At 60.1% G+C, this 14,106-nt stretch overlaps 1 protein-coding gene across 8 annotated transcripts in view; it reads right to left on the reverse strand.

Annotated features, from left to right (window-relative positions):
* PTPRF (protein tyrosine phosphatase receptor type F) overlaps positions 1 to 14,106 on the reverse strand; it is an 86,916-nt gene that overhangs the window by 14,277 nt on the left and 58,533 nt on the right. For 3 of the 8 annotated variants that reach the window (XM_059062928.2, XM_067009509.1, XM_067009505.1), the window contains 9 exons: positions 10,448 to 10,753; positions 9,604 to 9,797; positions 4,560 to 4,677; positions 3,901 to 4,479; positions 3,131 to 3,228; positions 2,696 to 2,949; positions 2,513 to 2,606; positions 1,669 to 1,884; positions 1,236 to 1,390 (listed from right to left, as the gene is read on the reverse strand). In XM_059062928.2, the coding sequence (XP_058918911.1) occupies positions 1,236 to 1,390; positions 1,669 to 1,884; positions 2,513 to 2,606; positions 2,696 to 2,949; positions 3,131 to 3,228; positions 3,901 to 4,479; positions 4,560 to 4,677; positions 9,604 to 9,797; positions 10,448 to 10,753 (2,014 nt within the window). Of the gene's footprint in view, positions 1 to 1,235; positions 1,391 to 1,668; positions 1,885 to 2,512; positions 2,607 to 2,695; positions 2,950 to 3,130; positions 3,229 to 3,900; positions 4,480 to 4,559; positions 4,678 to 6,013; positions 6,041 to 9,603; positions 9,798 to 10,447; positions 10,754 to 14,106 lie in introns of all 8 variants that reach the window. The other 5 variants (XM_059062920.2, XM_067009498.1, XM_067009521.1 and 2 more) reach the window with 4 other exon arrangements.

A 14,106-nucleotide genomic window follows, 5' to 3' on the forward strand; every position in this document is an offset into this window, starting at 1 on the left:
GAGGCAGGGAGAGATGGGGCACTGGGGACAGGAACTCGTGTGTGAACATGTTCAGACATACGGACAAACAAGCGTTCACCGACAGCCTGTGCTGGGTGCTGGAAACAGGCCCAGCGATGTTCCCGTGGAAGCATCACTGGACAGTGGGGGAGAGTGTGGTGAAGGGGTAGGAGGGGTCCAGAAGAGCCTCGTGGGCACCAGAGCCTGGAAAGGAGTCTTGAAGGATAAGATGGCAGTTGCCCGGGCAGGGGGAAGGAGAGCTGCAGAGCGGAGGGGCTCAGCCCGGGCCCGCCAGGAACTGCACTGGTTCAGTGACGATGTCGGGGTGGTGGCAGGGGCCAGACCAACCAAGCATTCGATGGACCTCAGGCTACAGAGATCGGGCTAGAAAACTCTTTAGTTAAAACTGAGAAGTGTTAAGCTGAGGGTGGCAAAGTAAATCTTTGGAAACACCTTTCAGGCTGGGAGGAGGATGGAGAGGAAGGGGAGACTCCAAGATCGGGAGACTGCAGCCACCCGAGAGAGGACTGAGGCGTGCCGTGTGCAAGTGCATTACCTCGTGGGGAGCCCACGGTGGGGAGGGGGGAGCAGGTCCAGTGACATCCAGGGCAGGACTCACGGGAGACTGGGTGGAGGGAGAGGGAGGAGGGGAGAGGGTGACACTCAGGTTTCCGGTTGGTAACTTGTGGATGGGCCCGTCCCCTGTGATAGGGACCCTGGGGGAGGGCTGTGGGAAGGGTCAAGACACCCTGAGTCTGAGACAGCTACAGATGCTATGGTCATGGCAGGCACTGAATAAACGTCTGCCAAGTGAATGTCCACGGGCACACGGCCCTGGAGTTGGGTCTGGACCTCTCAAGGCCTGAGCAGGAGAGCCAGGCAGGGAGTCATCTAGGGATGGTGGCAGACAGGGTGCTGAAGGTAGGAGACCAGGAGAATGCCGTGTCTTGAAGCTGAGAGACAGACAGGCTCACATCCACTGAAACACAGAGACGGACAGACAGACATGCCCCGGGATGCACATGAACAAGCCCTCTGTGAAGCTGAGGCTGCTCATCACACCTGGGCCACACCCATGGGTGTGCACACGCACTGCTTCTGCTCTCCTGGCTTCCCACCGAGCCCAGGGATGCACCCTGGGGTGCAGGCCAGTGTGGCTGCCCCAGGCCTGTGTGCACCCGGCCAGGGAGCACCTGAGTGTCCAAGGGCAGGTGGCCGTCCACCGGAGCACTCACCTCTTGAACAGGAGAATGGCGATGACAATGAGGATGATGAGGATGACTGCCAGGACGGGGCCCGTCACCCACAGCATCTCGGGTTCCTCCTGCTGCTGGGCTGGTGTCACCTGGACCACGATCTCATCCGAGTAGGGGCTGGAGGCATAGCGCTTCTGTGGCCCAGTGGAGGAACAGCACAGGTGGTGAGCCCGGGGTGAGATCTCCCACCCTCTGCCCTGCAAACCTTGAGAATGGGCTCTGGGCCTGGTCTCCCAGAACTAAGAGGCTGACCTGGGCCTGGCCAGCTGACTGGGACCCTAGGGCTAGGTCGGGTCTGGCGTTCTGGGTCCTAGGGCTTAGTGCCTTGAGACCCCAGTGCAGGTATGGGGCCTCTGGGGTGTTTGAGACTGGCCTGGGGCGTGTCTGGTCAGGCCTTGGGGCTTAGGCAGACCTGGTCCACAGGTTCCTTCAGGGAGGCAAGCACAAAGCACTGGTAGCTCAGGTCTGGAGACAGTGGCCGGTTGTAGAAGCCCCGGTAGCTCTTCTTGTCCCCCAGGGTGAAAGTCTCAGGGAGCACGTCCACCTGAGCGGCCACGTACGGCTTCAGCCGCTCTGCCTGCCGCCGCTGCCGCAGCTCCCCACCGCCCTGTTCGATGGCCTCCAGAAGCTGACAAAGCAGAGGACAGGGGTCACACAGTGGCCTTGGAGCACATGCTCCTAGGCCCGGGGCCTGGGACATAAGCCCCCTGGCCTGAGGCTAGGCTCACCTTCCATGTAAGGGGCTCAAGCCTAGCCTGACTCACTCCTCATAGAATCATGCTGAATGCCAGACAAGGCAATGCCACTCCTCCCAGGCAACCTGGTAAGAAGGGGCCCTCTGGGTAACCTGCCCCAGCCTAACCAGAGAGGGCTGGCTGCACACCACTGGGAGAAGAGGATGGAAGATTCCAAACGTGCTGGGGCTCCACTCTAGCCCCTCTACGGCCTCCAGACCCTGCGGACTCCGATGCTTACAGGGCCCAGGATTCTCTAGATCTGAGAGATGTCTCTGCCACTTCCCACCACCCCAGGGGATCCTCCAAAAACCCCTTTGGGGGAAGTCTCTGTAAGCCCTCCAAGAGTTCTCTGAAAGCACCCAGGGGCCAGCTCAGAGTCTGTCTCCCTAGAGATGAGGGCAGTCTGCCAATCAGAGAGTGACTCCAGTTTGGCGGGGGGAGGGGGGGGTGTCCCTGGGGCCACAGCCAACCACCTCAATGGGACTGTCATCAGTGCTACCCTTTCTGGTCCCCAGGCACCTCGTCCAGCTCCAGCTCCTCGGGTGTGCTCCAACGCGGTGCCAGCATGCTCCCTCCTACACGGTCAATGGGCACCACCATGATGTAGAACCACCTGGGCGGGCAGAGGGGGGGAATCAGGACCATCATCGTCTGCGCTCATGTGGCCAGCCCTGCCCTCCTCCCGAGGCCTCGTCTGCGCACCTGACGAGTGAGGGGTCCTGCACGTGGGGCATGGAGAGAGTGAAGCGGCCATCCGCTACGTAGGCAGAGGCAGGCAGCGGCTTGTGCGGCAGGAGGTCGGGGGCTGTGCGAATGGACACGAGGTGCTGCAGGCCCCCCGCACTGCTGCCACGGTTCATCAGCACGAACGAGTACTCTGTGTTCGGCTGCAGGTCTGCGATCAGCTTCCGCATGGAGTGGCCATCCACCTCCACGCTCTGCCCGTTGTACAGAATCTGCGCGGGACGGGGGCAGGCAGCACGTTTGACTGAGGCTTCCCAACACGGGCCTGCGGGGCTGAGCACGTGCCCACGCCCAACCGGGATCCGGCATCACAAACACACATGCACAGGCTGGGACTGCAATGAGGGACAGCAGGACTCTGTGTGTGTGCCAGGTGCAGCTGACTTCACCCACCTTGAAGGGTACAGCTGACTTGTAGGAGTCAGGGACCTCCCAGCTGAGCAGCACAGATGTCTTCATTGCAGCCTCCACACGGAAGTTCTTGGCAAACACTGTTGGGATACAAGGAGGGAGTCAGCTCTGGCTGCGCAGCTGGGGTGAATGGGCCTGAAGGTTTCCCTGCCAGGAAGAGACGCGGTGCGGGGGCCCAAGGGGTTAGGAAAGGCTGCAGAGGACCAGGCACCCCCCACTCCCGCCAGCTTCAATTGCACACAGTTCAGCTCCCAGCCCCGGCTCTTCCTCGCAGTGAGTACCGAGCAGGGCAGATGCCACAGGACCCGTGGTCAGGATCTCCAGAAGTGCTTGGGTGAAGCTGGAGCTTACAGACACCAGGTCAGAGTGACCACAGGTCAGTGGGACTCAGTCAGGAGAAGCATGTGGCCGCACACCAGAGCACAGTGGGCTGTGTTCACTAGAGGTCAAGGGGTCGTGGCCCCAAGAGATTAGTGTTGCATACCCAAGAGTGGTGATGCAGTCAAAAGAGATCGGTGGGTCAAGGTCACGAGAGATTGGAGAGTCACACAGCAGAGGTCAGTAGGTCAAGGACAGCAGAGGTCAGGGGTCACACACCGAGAATGTGGCACCCCTTCACTAGAGGTTAGTGGTCATGGACATGAGAGATTGGAGTGTCACACACCAGAGGTTGGTGGATCACAGCTGCCAGAGGTCAGTGGGTCAAGGAGAGCAGAGGTCCCCAGTTGCAGCCACGTGCCCGCAGCACACACCTTGCTCCATGGGCATGGTCCGGGACTGGATGCTGGGGCTGAGCGGGCCGGCGCCTTTGCTGGTGCGTGCACGGACCTTGACGTCATAAGTGGTGTCTGGCTTGAGGCCGGAGAGCGTCAGGTGGGTGTCAGCAGTGATGTTCTGCAGCTCCTGCTGGCTGTTGATGTCACGGTACACCACGGTATAGTTGGTGATGCGCCCGTTCCTCTCCGCCAGCACCGGGGGGTCCCAGGTCAGGTCCGTGGTAGATGTGGTCAGCCCTATCACGCGTAGGTTTTGGGGAAAACCGCTGGGAGCATCCTCGGGGGTCGTGATCTCCTTCTCGAACTCCTCGCCCGGGCCGGCCCGGTTCTTGGCAGCAAGCCGGAAGATGTAGGTGGCCCCTCTGTGCAGGCCAGTGACTGTAAAGTGCTGGTCGTCCTTGCCAAAATCGATGGTGTTGGGCCGTGCCTCGTCAGCCCGGTGGTACTGCAACCGGTAGCCCAGCAGCTCCCCAGGCAGCTCCTTGGGTGGGTGCCACTGGAGCAGCGCAGTGTTCATGGCCGTGGTGCTGACCATCATGGTGGGCCGGCCTGGGACTGAACAACCACGCACTGGGCTCTGGCCCTGCCCCCGCCCTGGCCCCCCTGCTCAGCTCTGTCCCCGACCCCTCACTCACCTGCTCCTGTGGTCGTGACAATTTTGGGCTTGCTGCGGGCACCGTCCCCCTTGGTGGTGTAGGCGGCAACAGTAATGGAGTAGGTGGTCTCTGGGGTCAGGCCGCTGATGGTGGTTTCCTAAGGCAGGAGGAAGGGCCCATGCCCATCACAGGAGAGCAAGGAGGGACCAGAGCAGGCCAGCCACCTCAGGACGTTAGCCGGTGGGCCCCCCCACCCCCAGGGCACACAGGGCCAGAGGTCCCCAGAGAGGGGGCTGTGAGCTGCTGGACTCTGCAGAAGGCAGGACAGGCAGGTGGATGTGTGCCCAGGAGGACCCAGCCCATCCCGGGAGCAGCAAGCCTAAGGCAGACAGTCCGCTCATTCTTCCTTTCAGACAACAACAAAGTGCCACACTGTTCCTTCACTCATTGTGCTGTGAATGACACCTCGTGAGGTCTGGGCGCATGTGACACACAGAGCACACAGCCTCGCATGCACAGAGCACCTTGTGTGGCTCTTGGCACACACATGCATGCAGCCTATGGCTCCTCCTGCACCAGCAGGCGGAGGACCACCTGTAGATACTAACGCATGTGCACACACACCACTGAGCGAGGTGGAGGGGTGGGCCAGGGCGCCACCCTGCAGGACCAAGTCGGGACCCCTCCTGCCCCCCTCTAGGCACTGGCTCTGTGAGCACCTTATGCCCTGCAATGCTTCCTGAGCCAGGGAGGAGAGACAAGGACAGAGAAACCCCACCCTGGGGCGCACACCGTCCCCAGTGATGCCTGAGAAGTCAGCCAGGGCAGCGTACCCCTGCCTTGGCAGGCCTTGCCCACACGCCCATCTCCAGCCAAGGCATCATTTCTGGACATGCCGAGAAACACCACGGGAGGCCAAGCCACACCACACAGAGGGCAAAGTGGGAAAAAGGGAGGGGACCACCGCACAGTGGGAACAGAGCTGTCACCACCAACCCTGGTGTCCCTCCAGCTCTGAGCCTCGGGTGGGGCCACTGCAGCCGCCACCAACCTCTCGCAGGTCCCCTCCTGCCCTGGCTGGAGGGTCTCCCAGGGCTGGGGCTCCAGAAGGCACCGATGCTGGAACCCGGCCCCCAGACTCCCTTCCCAGCCTGGGCCTGGAGCAGGTGATTTTTCACTCCAGGGATCAATAAGGCCTAACGATCAGGATCGGATTTAACTCCATCTCCATCTGGCTAGAGCAGGGGCCAGGCCCTGGTCGATCTTGAACATGGGCCTGAAATTGCTGCTCGACAGGTGAGAAGTAAGGATTAGAGGAAATGCCAATCACTGCTCAGCTCGGGGCTCATACCTAAGCGCCAGTTTTCTCTGGACGTGGCTGGTGCCCTGTGGATCTTGGTGGCTCAGGCTGGGAGGAAAGGCGGGGGAGGGGGAGTGTCCCATGAACCCAGCCTGACCCAGGTCTTGCCCGCGCTCGCACACCTCTTACTTACATAGTCATCGGACTCCTCTGGCCGCCACTGACCGCGGGAGAGGGAGAGAAAGGGAGACAGGATGTGAAGGACTCTGGCTCCGAGGGGGCCTGGCCAGGGAGGGCAGATGGCGGGCACGGGCCTCTGAAGTGCCCCGGGGGGTGGCAACCCAGGACCACTCCCCATCCAAAGATCCCAGCCCCTGCCTCACAAGCCCAAATGTGTGTGAGCCCAACTGTGGGGCACCAGGGCTGAGGAGGTGAGACCTGGAGAGTGGAGGGCCAGAGTGAGGGCTCCCTGACACTGAGGGGTCGGAGGGCGCCACCTGGAGGTACTTCGAAGGAAAGGCTGCCGGACTTGAGGGGTGGGCTCCACAGCTCAGGCAGAGGGGAGAGAAGACGCCGAGGGCGGTACACCTGTTTTGCTGGGGCCAGTCCTGGCCTAGGCTTGCCAACCTGGTATGATTATTCACAATGTCTCCTTTCACTCTCAAAATTATCCCAGTTGGGAAGACATTAGCCAGTGGCCCTAGGCAAGGAAGGTTGCCCTAGGAACAGCAGGAGCTATACCGTGGCTGGAAGGGGCCCAGGCAGGCTGGCCAGCAAGATGCTAAGGGCCGTGAGTGCCAAGCTCAGAGCCTGGACCCTGCCCCACAGGCACAGGGGAAGCCCTCAGACCCCTGTTCCTTCCTGGGATGCCTGAAAATCAAGGTAGGAAGGCATATTTCTGGGCTGGCACTGCTGCCCATTCTTGGTACATTCTTCTTTAGGCCGTGGCGCATGTAGGTTTACTAGCTGGACAGGTAGAGGGAGGGAGGTTCTGTGGCACCGGAGGGCTGGCGGCTGGCAGCTATCTAGCACAGCACAGGGAGATGGTCCACGCCATCCCCAGGATAGACGTGCCACGGGGTCCTCCAGCCCAGCGACCCTCGCAGTGCTGGTCTGGTCTCTGTCCAATGGCCCCAGTGCCTCTGTTCTGGGAAACTCTCTTGTAAAGTCCTTGCGAGCAGTGTGGGACAAGATACGGGAGGAGGCCATCAACTGTCCCTCCTGGCCACGGCCACTTTCTAGGGTGTGGCTGGGCCCGGCGCTGCTCTAGGTTCCTTGCCTGGGGTATCCTGCGATGTCCAAGCCATGCCTGGGAGTGGAGGTGCTCACGAGGAGGAGAGTGAGAGAGAAGAAGGGAAAGGCAGAGGCTGAAGCAAAACAGAGGGAGAGAGGATGGAAGGGATTAGAGGACAGGAAAGAGAAGAGAACGAGACAGACAAAAACACTCTCAGGGAGAGGGAGAGACAGAAACAGAGAGAGGAAGGAAAAACAGACCATGGGAAAGGGACAAAATGAATGGATAGAGATGTGGCACATACACACAATGGAGTATTACCCAGCCATATAAAGAAACAAAATTGAGTTATCTGTAGTGAGGTGGATGGACCTAAAGTCTGTCATACAGAGTGAAGGAAGTCAGAAAGAGAAAAACAAATACCGTACGCTAACACATATATATGGAATCTAAAAAAAAAAAAAAAAAAATGGTATTGATGAACCTAGTGGCAGGGCAGGAATAAAGACGTAGACATAAATAATGGACTTGAGGACACGGGGTTGTGGGGAAGGGGGACCTGGGGCGAAGTGAGAGTAGCATCAACATATATACATACACAACCAAATGTAAAACAGATAGCTAGTGGGAAGCAGCCGCACAGCACAGGGAGATCAGCTCGGTGCTTTATGTCCACCTAGAGGGGTGGGATAGGGAGGGTGGGAGGGAGGCTCAAGAGGGAGGGGATATGGGGATATATGTACTCATATGACTGATTCACTTTCTTGTACAACAGAAACTAACACAGTGTTGTGAAGCAACTAAACTCCAATAAAGATGTATTTTTTAAAAAAAGGAGATGGGAGGTGGAGTCAGAGACCTGGAGAAACAGACAAACTTGAGATGGAGACACACATGAAAGGAGACAGGTCTGGCCACAGTAGTGGAGGGCACGCCCCCCATGGTTCTTTCAGAACTGACGGGGCCTGGACTGGGCAGATGGTGCTATGGGGAAGGACAGGCCGTGGTGTCCTTGACTAGGTGCTTGGGGGACAGCTGGGCCCTGTGGCCAGGCTGGAGACCGGGCCCCATCTGCTCCTCTCCTAGCTTGGAGCAGAACAATCCAGTCCCGGTGGGGCTGCAAGGGCAGGCCCTCCGCCTTCACTCGGCTTCCCTAGAGCCGGGACTCATGTTTACCTCCTGTCACAGGTTGTCTGTGGCCAAGAGGACAGTGTCCCTCGTCCTATGGCCCAGCTCCCTCCAAACCACTTAGGACCAGAAGGGGGCACCCGAAGTGAAGTGGCTTCTTTGGAACTTCACTGGCTGCAGCTGTGCTGCTGGCCCCCTGGGGCAGGAGGGGCCAGAGGGAGCTCATTCCCGGGATGTTTCTGGGTGGGTGTGTCCGCTGAGACTCCAGGAAGAGCCCTCAACCTGCCCCAGGAATGCAGGAGGGTCCAAAAGCCCATTTCCTCCACCCCATTCCTTCAGCACCAGGCAGGCCAGAGGAGGAAGAGGGCGCCCTCTGGGCAGCGGGCTGAGCCCAACCGGAGAGACAAAGGCCCTCATCTGCCTGTGGGTAAGTTCACCTCTAAGCGCAGCACGTAGAACACAGGATATGTGCTTGCACCTATCCTGGACAGGGAGGGTGTGGGGGTTCTGCGGGAGAATCGGGCTCTACCCTGCCTCGGCCCTGATTCTGGATGGAAAGCCTTTGAGCACAGACACACCAGGCATTGTGAATCTTCAGCAGAATATTTTGGGAGGTAACTCGTGGTAGCAATTACAGTCCTTTCCCAGGAATCCTGAGACCAGGCTTCTTATCTGAGCTCGGCCACCCCTTACTGGGAAATTCAGGTCCCCTCGCCTAACCTCCCAGTACCCCAGGTTTTCCATCTGGGTAGCCAACCAGTGCTGAGAATAGCCCAGGGACTTCACCCCAAGCTCACGGGCAAAATCATCATCCTCTGAGGACAAAGGGCACAGAGTGAGGTGTGACACTGGGTGCAGGCCCAGCCCTTGAGAGCAAACATCAGGGGCTGTGCCATCCCCCTGCGTGTCAGGCACAGAGCAACACCCCAGCCCAGCCATTCACAGAACTCTGCAATGCCAAGGGCCAAGTGGGGGGAGATGCCCAGCCGGCTGGGGGAGGAGGGCTGCCGAGGAGGAAAGCACATCTCGACAGCCCAGCCTGCCAGTAAATGCACTTTCCGAAACCCACAAAGGAGGGCTTGAGGGGGCTGAGGCCTGGGTCTGTGCAGACCGTGCTCCTCACTGCTAGTGCTGGTGGCTGAGCCACAGAGGTGACTGCCAGGCTGGGACTGTCACCAGGGCAGATGGGGCTGGCCGAGCCTGGACTGGCACAGCTCGGGCAGACCTAAGACAAGAGGAGGGAGTGTTCCTGGCACCTGGCCCTAACCTCCTGGTCTCAGTGTTTTCCTAGCCAGATACAGCAGGATGTCTTGGTGTCACAGTCCCTTTGAGAGCAGGTAGGGGAGGGGAGCAAACCTGGGTTCCAAAGAGGAAGTGGAATATGCTGGTCTCGCCCACCCGCCCACCTCCCAGTGTCACACCTGGGCCTCGGCCAGCATGACGTCCTGGATGATGGGTGGGCCGCGGGGCTCGCCATTCTCTAGCCGCACATAGGTGACCTGGTAGCCGCGGATCTGACCGTGCTGCTTGCTGGGGACGGGCAGCTTCCAGGAGACGCGCACGGCAGTGGAGTTCAGCGGCTCCACCTCCACCTTCCGTGGCGGCCCGCTGGGCACTGGGGACCAGGTGGAGAAGGAAGTTAGGTGCGTGGTATGGATCTGGGCTCAGGCGGGCACAGCATGCTCCAGGGCTTTGCCTTCGCACCCCACTGCCCCAGGAAAGGCCCTGATGCAGTTTCCTTAGACTGTCTGCCCTGGAGAGGAACGTGGAGGGCTCCCCCTGCCAGGTATGGGGAAGAGCCCGGGACCCTGCGACCCCTATGGCCCAGGGCTGCCTCACTTGGTGGGGAGGGCAGAGGTGGGGAACAGGTGAAGGCGGGGCACCAGGCCTTCGACCACCCCAGGTCAGCACAACCTGTCCTATCTCCTGGGCCCCACATCACGCCAACGTCTAGAGAGGCAGAGCCTCAGTGATTCTCCTGAGTGATTCTACTAGCCTCCCCAGTCCTCCTCCTTCCAAATCTTAGGTGGGCTGCCTCTTCGGCCTTAGCCTTTTAAGGCTCCAGCTGCCTTGAGGAAGCCCTGAAGCTGGGATTTGGGCACAGGCTGTCCCACAAGCTACATCTCCCCAGTTGGGGCCATTAAGCCTGCACTGGGAAGACAGCCAGTCCTTCTGGGCTTGCGGGAGGCCAAGGCCCTGGGAGCCTGGCGTGGGGGTCCAGCGGCACGGCGGCCCCCACCCCCGCCTGCCCTCGGTGCTGCCTACCGTCCTCGTCGGTGCGCACCAGCACCGGGCTGCTCTCGGGGCCGGGGCCCACATCCGTGTGCGCCCGCACCCACACCCGGTACTCCGTCCACTTCTCCAGGCCCACCAGGTCCCAGCTGGAGTGCTCGCGGCCGATGCCGTCCACCACGTGCCGCTCGCGGTCCTCGCCGTCCACCGCCTCGTAGGCCACCGAGTACTGGGTGATAACGCCGTTGCGGCTGTCGGCTGGTGGTGGGACCCAACTTACCCGGACCGTGGTGGAGCCCACGCTCACGCACGTCACCTTCTGGGGAGGGGCGGAGGGGGCTGGGGAAGACAAATGGGGGGAAGCAGGCAGATGGAGGGTGGGGGTCAGAGGCATGGCGACCAGTCACAGAGGACGGGAAACTCACCCAGGCAGGCTACTCCCCGGGTGCGTCATGGCTATCCCAGGGCCCCTCCAGGCAGGCTACCGCCACTGCCGCCAGACAGCCCGGCTCCCTCTGGACCATAGGCTCTTCTTTCTCTCTCTCTCTCACTCTCACTCACACACACACACAGCTCTAACACAGCGCCTCACACACATACACTGTCTCAAACACGATGCACAGGGCATCAGACACACACAAGCACAGGGCCACGCCACCCTCACTCCTGGTCACACCCGCAACCACACACGGAGACCCTCCCTAGCTGCTGTGCTCACAGCTCTCGCTCTTCTCGGGACAAGTGACTCGATGGCTCTTCTGGTGCGAGGCTGCCTCGACAGGGTGCGGCCGAGCCACAGGAAACAGCAGAGACTGGAGGCCCCCAGGCACTTTGGAGGGAAAGTGCCCATCGGAGGGGCTCTCACTCATCAGGCTCCTTGGGTGTTAGGAGGTGGGTCTGTGCCCTCCTCGTTCCCAGTGATGTTTCTGGCTCCTATTCCCACTGAGGACTCTGCTGCCATCACCTGGGCTTTCTCATCTCAAGTTCTGCCACCACCTCCTGCTCACGTGACTCCAACAGCCCCTCAATCCACTGGCTCCCAAGCCCCGCATCTTCAGAGCTTTCTCCTCCCCTGCGCTGCTGTGGTCCTGCTCCAGATGCTGCCACTCTCTCTAAAACTGTGGCCTCCAATACCCCCTCGCAGGCCCTCACCTCTTGGCCCAGCTCAGCTGCTCAGGGCCCCCAGCGCTGCACCTGTTCTTCACCCCCGGGGACCACATCCATTGATCTACCTCCTTGCTGCCCTCGATACTCAGCTTAGAACCTCACCACTCTTCCCAACACCCCCAATTCCCCTCTCTGAGCTCCTGCCCAGCCTGTCCCAAGCTCTGAACGAACCCACCCCCCATCTCCTCCAAGATGGCATGGGGGTGGGTAGAAAAAGCCACCAAGGCAGGCCGGCACTCTGTGAGCACGCCATGGCCCCCCTGGCCGTCCATGCTGCCGGCTGGTCTGTGCTCTCTGCCCGGCCTCCTCTGCCACTTAATACAAAACACCTTCCGCCTCCTCCTTGCTCCTCAAACCTCCAGCTCCCGTCGCCTCCCTCCCTCCCTCTCAGCAAATGACCCCATCTCCTACTTTGCAGAGAAAGCCGAAGCCTCCCAACAGCAGCTCCTCCGTCTCTTGCTACCAAACCCACCAGCCTGCATCGGCTCCGAGTCTCTCCTTCCCTCCCCTGGGAAGGGAGAGGGGTACCCTCCTGTCCAAGGCCAATCTCTCCCATCGCCCGTGCTCTGCCCTCTTCCTCACCCCCAGAGCCTCCAACTGTCTTTCTCTTTTCCATATTTTTTACTTCTCCTCACTGACACATTCGCAACAGCATTTAAATATGCTCAAGATTTCCCCATCTTAAAAGATACATCCCAGGCTTCCCCGGTGGCACAGTGGTTGAGAGTCTGCCTGCCGATGCAGGGGACGCGGGTTCGTGCCCCGGTCTGGGAGGATCCCACATGCCGCGGAGCGGCTGGGCCCATGAGGCATGGCTGCTGGGCCTGCGCATCCGGAGCCTGTGCTCCGCAATGGGAGGGGCCGCGACAGTGAGAGGCCCACAACAGCAAAAAAAAAAAAAAAAAAAAAGAAGACACATTCCATCCTCAGCCCCAGAGCTTCCCCCTCCCCCTCACCACTGCACCAGCTACAGTGTCCCCTCCCCCCAGCTAAGCTCTCTGTCTCTACTTCCTCACCTCTCATACATGCCTCGTGGAACTCCAGTCAGCTTCGGCCCCTCATGCCAAGTCCACCCCTCCACATTACTAGACCAAGAGGACACGCCTGCGTCCCTCTGGCCCTGATCACTCAGCAGCAGCATCTGGTCTCCTTGAAACTCTCTTCTTCCAACCTCCAAGACTCCCCTCTCCTGGATTTCCTCCCATCTCTGGTCCTCCTTCCCACAGTCCACCTCCAGCCCCGGACCTGGATTCCAGCAGCCGGCCAAGCATCAGCACCTGGATAGCACCCAGCGTCCTGAGCTTGGGGGCCTTGGAATCATGTGTGCCCCTTGCACCTGCTTCTGTCCCGTTTCCCGTCCTAGGGAGCGGCACCGCTCTCTTCCTAAGTCTCCACACCACGTACAAGGCTTCAACCCACGTGTCCCTCTCTCTCAGTCCCCCACACCTAACCCATCCCCAAGTCTGGCCAGAGGCATCCCAGACAGCTTTCAGATCCACCCGACCACCTCACCTGAGCCGCCGTCTCTTGCCTCGACTATGCACAGCCTCTTCACTGGTCTCCGGTGTCCTGGCGGGCTGGCCCGTGCGTTTGCACGCGGTAGGCAGGCAGCCCTCCTGCCTGTCCTCTGTCCCCGAGGCCCTGAATGCTGTGGTCTGGTGGCTGCTCCAGCGACACTGGCCAGCTGCTCGTCCCTGACCACAACCAAGTGCCTTCCTGCTTCTTGGTCTTTTGCACCTGCTGACCCCCTGCCTGGGGCCTCTGTGTCACCCAAGGAAGCCCTCCGCAACCCCTCAAATCAGATGAGGTTCCCGTCACATCATCTCTCCGCTATCTCCTCTGCAGCACTTTACACAAATATAATTAAAAGCTCATTTGGATAACTGTGGGTTTAATATCTGTCTTCCGCACTAGACTAGGACCCCCTTGGGCGGAGGCTGTGTCAGGGTTGTGCTGCTGGCCCTGCAGTGTGCATGGGCCCCTAACAGGAGCATGGCAGGTGCTTATGGAATGAATCTATGAACGTCGGGTCACACATGGCACATTCACACAGTCCCATGTGACATGGACAGCCTCAGAAGACCATCACATGTCATCACATGTGCTGTCTCAACGCCATGATCCCAACCAGCCACACACGCATGGCCCCGTTATCACATACAGCCTCACAGACAGTGGCCCACTGTGGCCACGTGACCAGACAGCCTGTGGGCTCACGGTCTGTCACTGGGACAGCTGCAGAGACCCCAGGCACCCCGAGACACACTCGCTGGATGCCAGCCCTGAGAACAGCCACACAGACCCGATCACAGTGACATACACGTTCAGGTGCTGCACAGCTAGCTGCTCGAATGTGCACGTACTCACGGCATCAGAGTCTCACTCAAGCAGGAACACAGTAACACACCACGCCACAAAGTGGGCTCACACATGGCCTCACAGACAGTCCAACACACGGGTGGCCACACAGTCCCAACGCGGGTCACACGGTCTCATCTGTCCTGTGTGCAGCTGGCTCAGTGTGA

Source organism: Kogia breviceps, chromosome 1 (assembly GCF_026419965.1).
Source record: "Kogia breviceps isolate mKogBre1 chromosome 1, mKogBre1 haplotype 1, whole genome shotgun sequence".
NCBI lineage: Eukaryota > Metazoa > Chordata > Mammalia > Artiodactyla > Physeteridae > Kogia > Kogia breviceps.